At 35.7% G+C, this 8,176-nt stretch overlaps 1 protein-coding gene across 1 annotated transcript; it reads left to right on the plus strand.

The window, feature by feature from the left end:
• The first annotated feature begins 473 nt into the window (after positions 1-473).
• On the plus strand, positions 474-2,447 carry LOC130346488 (acetylgalactosaminyl-O-glycosyl-glycoprotein beta-1,3-N-acetylglucosaminyltransferase-like). The gene is made up of 2 exons (XM_056554561.1): positions 474-1,198; positions 1,774-2,447. Exons 1-2 carry the CDS (start codon positions 883-885, stop codon positions 2,253-2,255), a joined length of 798 nt encoding a protein of 265 aa, XP_056410536.1. The 5' UTR covers positions 474-882; the 3' UTR covers positions 2,256-2,447.
• The last annotated feature ends 5,729 nt before the right edge of the window (positions 2,448-8,176 follow it).

Raw genomic sequence — 8,176 nt, forward strand, 5'->3', positions numbered from 1 at the left:
GTTTATTACCTCAAGGTAAGATACAGCGTTTCGACCGTCACCACGGTCTTTTTCAAGCTTGAAAAAGACCGTGGTGACGGTCGAAACGTTGTATCTTACCTTGAGGTAATAAACCTATTTTGATCACTACTGGAGTGCTGCGGGACACTTTATTCTACTATACATCACTGCTGCTGCCAGTGACCCGGGCTGCGATTGGGCCCGCCTGCACCCGCTACACCTTTGCATCCCTGGTGTGCTGCTCCCCCTTGCTATCTGGATATATAGACAATAATATATAAAATATATAAAATTTTGTAGCTGAGCTTTAGTTTTTTCATACGATCATTTTTGCTCTCAGTTTGGAGGGAGGGGGGGACTGAACAATCTGCACTTCTGCTTCTTTTTTTCCTTCTTTACAGTATACGTGAAGAGTTTGCCCTTTTATCTTTTTTTTTTATTGGTTTTTGTTTAAGGTAACTTTTTATCATTCTTTCCTGGAGCCTGCGATCCTTCTGTCATGCTTCTTATTTTCTCTCACACCAGGCCAACAGTCTAGAAGCTTCTCCCTTTATCTCTCCGGTCCTGATCTTGGGAGGCGAAGACATCTTGGGGCCCTCACATGTCACCATGAAGCTTCTTGTCCAATCCTTCGGCCTCATGATTCTCTTGGTTTTTCTTCTTGGAATACTTTTAATGGACGGGAAGAGAAGCTTCAATTTTTTTTTCCGGTGGTCCTCGGGATATGCCCTCCCGGACCTCCAGTCCCCATCTTACTCTTTCCAAAGGGAGTCAGTGTCTCTGGATGATGGGGTCCATGTCTACCACCTGAACTTCTGCCCACTCTAAGAAGAGTTCCCCCATCTACAGAACTATCAATGCTCAGTAACTCTCACCCCCAAGATGCAGCTTGAGGCCTCCAAACCCCTCATAGTTCTGGCCATCAAATCTCACCCCGAATCGGGGTCCAGAAGGGCGGCGCTCAGGAGAACGTGGGCACAGAAGTGGCAGCTGGACGGTTACGAGCTGAGGCCGATATTTCTAATGGGTCACACAAATGTATCTGGACATATGGAGAGTGTGAGGACCGAGAGCCAGAAGTACGGAGATGTTCTACAGTGGGACTTCACCGAGGGGCACCACAACCTATCCCTCAAAGAAAGATGCTTCTTAAAATGGGTGGTCCAAAGGATCCCCCATGTGGCTTTCATATTCAAAGGTAGGTGGGGTGACTGATGGTCTAATAACCTTTGTCTGCGTTAGGTCACATGGGCAGTCGTGGGGTCACATGTCTGCATCCTTCTTACTCTTTAATGGAGTCCAAGCTCCTGTAAACTGAGAAGTTTGTCATACAATAGACGCCTCTCTGCTCAGTTACACGAGGGGTTATTATTGTAAGAGGTAAGAAACGAGGGGCCACTCACCGCATGTACATGCGGTGAGTGGCCTCTCGTTTCTTACCTCTTACAATATTCAAGTTTACATGAGGGGCGTGAACACTCTACATAGGCATACAATGTACAGGAGCAGGAACGCCTTTCATCCGACAGGAGTCCCTGCTCCGGCACAGCATCCAACCATCTACTCCGAATCATATTCAATAGCCATCTCCCAAAGCAAATTTTGTAAAAGACACTCATCTCTACTACCCGAGAAATGTACAGACATGTCGAGTCCTCCAGAGGGGCAGACAGGACTTAGACTGACCACATTTGGGACTTACTTGACAATGTTTTGGGGCCTCTTTGTGTGGAGGTGTGCCATGTATAATGGGTATCTCTTGTATCTTCACAGGTGATGATGATGAGTACGTCAGTCCTCCAGCCTTGGTCCAGTACATAAAGACATTCGCCACTGACCCGCGGGTCCTGCATGGGTATTTACGACCTCACTCCGAAGTCATGCGGCATACCAAATATGCCGTTTCGGAATATATTTTCCCAGGTAACATCTACCCCACCTTCCTATCTGGTGGAGGGTTTCTGTACAGCGGGCCGGCAGCCGAGCTCCTCTACACCGTATCTCAGAAGATGCCTGTCTTCCCATTGGATGACGTCTATTTCGGGTTCTTAGTTCTGGCGGCTGACTTATCATTTAGGCATGACAAGCGATTTTACGTCTATGGATTAAAGTTCGAGCCTTGTCAGTATCAGAGGGCCCTGGTGGTCCATGGTGTGAGCCCCGAGGAATTAGTAGAAAGATGGAGCAAAGCGCAGAATGCGAAGTGTCAGAAGATGGAGACCGACCCTCCGGAAAAAGAAGTCTCTGCCCATTGATGTGGCCCAGTGGGCCGATGTCCTGCTCCCTGGTATCTCCAATACCTATAGCCTGTGCTCAGGCCTTCATGGTGGTGACTCTACATGTCTTAGAGATGTCTTTTGGGCCTGTGACATCACATCTGGTCGGTGATGTCACACAGTGGGGGGTGTCCATGAACATATATGGACAATCAGCCTGCTCATTCTGCCCCTAGTGGTGTCTGAGAGGTATCTTCAGAAGCCTGGGCCATCACACCTGGTTAGTGATCCCAGCACTGTTGTGAGGTATAACACTTACTAGAGTATTCAGCCGCACCTTTATGTGTCTCTCTGCCATGGTCTTAATCTGCAGTTAACTCCCCTTCCACCTCCTATCTCCATGGACTTCTTTGGGCAGCCAGACCATGGTCTGCAGTGTGCTCTGCGGGTTTATATTCCACAGCAGCCCGATGCCCGCACTCCTCCTCTGCCGTCCTCCTGAGTGGAGCGGCTCTCTGCCACTTAGGCAGCATGGCCTGTGGCTGCTTTAGAAGCAGTGACCGGTGGCTGCGGCCACCTGTACAGATTTTTTTTTTTTGCCATACCCCCAGAAGAACTGCTAAGTACCCCGGGAGGAATTTGTATCCCAGGTTGGGAACAGATGAGTTAAATAATAAACTGAGGTAAAATGATGGGCAGCTGCCCAAGGGCCCCTCACTCATGGTCCAGCCTGACATTTCCATCTTCTCAAGCTCTGTCGGAGTCCTTCTATATATAACCAATGTATAACCATGAAATAAACCATAATAACCACCTAAATATGGGACTGAAGAATCTATATTCACAAATATGGAACACAAGGGCGTTGGGGCACAACTAGGACATGGGGGACTAATATCTGAAGGGTCTATCACCAGTGGGGACCTCAGGGATCTGTACTGGGACCAATATTGTGTAATATCTTCATTAGTTATATTACAGAAGGTCTCGAAGGGTCTTTTTGCTGATGACACAATGATATGTAACAGGGTTGATGTTCCTGGAGGATCCGCCAAATGGAAAAGGATTTAGGCAAACTAGAAGAATGGTCAGAACTCTGGACACTGACATTTAATGTGGATAAGTGCAAAATAATGGACCTGGGGGGGGGGGGGGGTAAAAACCCTGGAATATAGAACATGTGACACAGTCCTGACCTCAGTATCTGAGGAAAGGGATTCAGGAGGAATTATTAAAGTGGGAAGACAATGTAATAGAGCAGCAGGAAAATCTACATAATGCTTGGATGTATAGGGAGAGGTATAAGCAGTAGAAAGAGAGAAGTGCTCATGGGTGTATAGGGAGAGGTATAAGCAGTAGGGAGTGAAGTGCTCATGGGTGTATAGGGAGAGGTATAAGCAGTAGAGAGAAGTGCTCATGCCGCTGTACAGCACACTGGTGAGACCTCACTTGGAGTATTGTGCGCAGTACTGGAGGCCGTATCTCCAGAAGGATATAGATTCTCTAGAGAGAGACCAGAGAAGATACTAAACTAGTCCATGGATTGTAGGATAAAACTTACCAGGAAAGGTTACAGGACCTGATCATGTATAGAAGAAAGAAGAGACTGAGGGAGATGATAGAGACTTTATATACAGAAAGGGAATCAACACGGGAAAGGAGGAGAAGATATATAAGAGAAGAAAAACTACCACAAGAGGACATAGTGTTATATAGAGGACATAGTGTTATATAGAGGACATAGTGTTATATATAGAGGACATAGTGTTATATATATATAGAGGACATAGTGTTATATAGAGGACATAGTGTTATATATATATATATATATATAGAGGACATAGTGTTATATATAGAGGACATAGTGTTATATAGAGGACATAGTGTTATATATATAGAGGACATAGTGTTATATATATATATATATATATATATATATATAGAGGACATAGTGTTATATATAGAGGACATAGTGTTATATAGAGGACATAGTGTTATATATAGAGGACATAGTGTTATATATATATATAGAGGACATAGTGTTATATATATATAGAGGACATAGTGTTATATATATATATATAGAGGACATAGTGTTATATATAGAGGACATAGTGTTATATATAGAGGACATAGTGTTATATATAGAGGACATAGTGTTATATATAGAGGACATAGTGTTATATATATATAGAGGACATAGTGTTATATATATAGAGGACATAGTGTTATATATATATATAGAGGACATAGTGTTATATAGAGGACATAGTGTTATATATAGAGGACATAGTGTTATATATAGAGGACATAGTGTTATATATAGAGGACATAGTGTTATATATAGAGGACATAGTGTTATATATATAGAGGACATAGTGTTATATATATAGAGGACATAGTGTTATATATATATATAGAGGACATAGTGTTATATATATAGAGGACATAGTGTTATATATATAGAGGACATAGTGTTATATATATAGAGGACATAGTGTTATATAGAGGACATAGTGTTATATATAGAGGACATAGTGTTATATATAGAGGACATAGTGTTATATATAGAGGACATAGTGTTATATATAGAGGACATAGTGTTTATATATAGAGGACATAGTTTTATATATAGAGGACATAGTTTTATATATAGAGGACATAGTTTTATATATAGAGGACATAGTTTTATATATAGAGGACATAGTGTTATATATATAGAGGACATAGTGTTATATATATAGAGGACATGGTGTTATATATATGGAGGACATGGTGTTATATATATGGAGGACATGGTGTTATATATATATAGAGGACATAGTGTTATATATATAGAGGACATAGTGTTATATATATAGAGGACATAGTGTTATATATGTAGAGGACATAGTGTTATATATATAGAGGACATAGTGTTATATATATATAGAGGACATAGTGTTATATATAGAGGACATAGTGTTATATATATATAGAGGACATAGTGTTATATATATAGAGGACATAGTGTTATATATATAGAGGACATAGTGTTATATATATAGAGGGCATAGTGTTATATATATATAGAGGACATAGTGTTATATATATAGAGGACATAGTGTTATATATATATATAGAGGACATAGTGTTATATATATATATAGAGGACATAGTGTTATATATATAGAGGACATAGTGTTATATATATAGAGGACATAGTGTTATATATATAGAGGACATAGTGTTATATATATATAGAGGACATAGTGTTATATAGAGGACATAGTGTTATATATATATAGAGGACATAGTGTTATATATATAGAGGACATAGTGTTATATATATAGAGGACATAGTGTTATATATATAGAGGGCATAGTGTTATATATATATATAGAGGACATAGTGTTATATATATAGAGGACATAGTGTTATATATATATATAGAGGACATAGTGTTATATATATAGAGGACATAGTGTTATATATATATAGAGGACATAGTGTTATATATATAGAGGACATAGTGTTATATATATAGAGGACATAGTGTTATATATATATATAGAGGACATAGTGTTATATAGAGGACATAGTGTTATATATATATAGAGGACATAGTGTTATATATATAGAGGACATAGTGTTATATATATAGAGGACATAGTGTTATATATATAGAGGGCATAGTGTTATATATATATATAGAGGACATAGTGTTATATATATAGAGGACATAGTGTTATATATATATATAGAGGACATAGTGTTATATATATATATATATATATATAGAGGACATAGTGTTATATATATATATATATATAGAGGACATAGTGTTATATATATATATATATAGAGGACATAGTGTTATATATATAGAGGACATAGTGTTATATATATATATAGAGGACATAGTGTTATATATATATATATAGAGGACATAGTGTTATATATATATATATATATAGAGGACATAGTGTTATATATATATATATATATATAGAGGACATAGTGTTATATATAGAGGACATAGTGTTATATATATAGAGGACATAGTGTTATATATATAGAGGACATAGTGTTATATATATAGAGGACATAGTGTTATATATATAGAGGACATAGTGTTATATATATATATATATATATATATATATATATAGAGGACATAGTGTTATATAGAGGACATAGTGTTATATATAGAGGACATAGTGTTATATATAGAGGACATAGTGTTATATAGAGAGGACATAGTGTTATATAGAGAGGACATAGTGTTATATATAGAGGACATAGTTTTATATATAGAGGACATAGTTTTATATATAGAGGACATAGTGTTATATATAGAGGACATAGTGTTATATATAGAGGACATAGTGTTATATATATAGAGGACATAGTGTTATATATATAGAGGACATAGTGTTATATATATAGAGGACATAGTGTTATATATATAGAGGACATAGTGTTATATATATAGAGGACATAGTGTTATATATATAGAGGACATAGTGTTATATATATAGAGGACATAGTGTTATATATATAGAGGACATAGTGTTATATATATAGAGGACATAGTGTTATATATATAGAGGACATAGTGTTATATATATAGAGGACATAGTGTTATATATATGGAGGACATAGTGTTATATATATAGAGGACATAGTGTTATATATATAGAGGACATAGTGTTATATATATATATATAGAGGACATAGTGTTATATATATAGAGGGCATAGTGTTATATATATAGAGGACATAGTGTTATATATATATAGAGGACATAGTGTTATATATATAGAGGACATAGTGTTAAATATATAGAGGACATAGTGTTATATATAGAGGACACAGTGTTATATATATAGAGGACATAGTGTTATATAGAGGACATAGTGTTATATATATAGAGGACATAGTGTTATATATAGAGGACACAGTGTTATATATATATAGAGGACATAGTGTTATATATAGAGGACATAGTGTTATATATATATATAGAGGACATAGTGTTATATATAGAGGACATAGTGTTATATATAGAGGACATAGTGTTATATTTATAGAGGACATAGTGTTATATATATATATAGAGGACATAGTGTTATATTTATAGAGGACATAGTGTTATATTTATAGAGGACATAGTGTTATATATATATAGAGGACATAGTGTTATATATATAGAGGACATAGTGTTATATATATAGAGGACATAGTGTTATATATATAGAGGACATAGTGTTATATATATAGAGGACATAGTGTTATATATATAGAGGACATAGTGTTATATATATATAGAGGACATAGTGTTATATATATATAGAGGACATAGTGTTATATATATATATAGAGGACATAGTGTTATATATATATAGAGGACATAGTGTTATATATATATAGAGGACATAGTGTTATATATATAGAGGACATAGTGTGTCCTCTATATATATAACACTATGTCCTCTATATATATATAACACTATGTCCTCTATATAACACTATATCCTCTATATATATATATATATATTATATATATATATATATCACTATGTCCTCTATATATATAACACTATGTCCTCTATATATATAACACTATGTCCTCTATATATATATAACACTATGTCCTCTATATATATATATATAGAGGACATAGTGTTATATATATAGAGGACATAGTGTTATATATATAGAGGACATAGTGTTATATATATAGAGGACATAGTGATATATATATATATATATATATATATATATATATAGAGGATATAGTGTTATATAGAGGACATAGTGTTATATATATATAGAGGACATAGTGTTATATATATAGAGGACATAGTGTTATATATATATAGAGGACATAGTGTTATATATATATATATATATATATATATATATATAGAGGGACATAGTGTTATATATATATATATATATATATAGAGGACATAGT

Source organism: Hyla sarda, unplaced genomic scaffold (assembly GCF_029499605.1).
Source record: "Hyla sarda isolate aHylSar1 unplaced genomic scaffold, aHylSar1.hap1 scaffold_79, whole genome shotgun sequence".
Lineage (NCBI taxonomy): Eukaryota > Metazoa > Chordata > Amphibia > Anura > Hylidae > Hyla > Hyla sarda.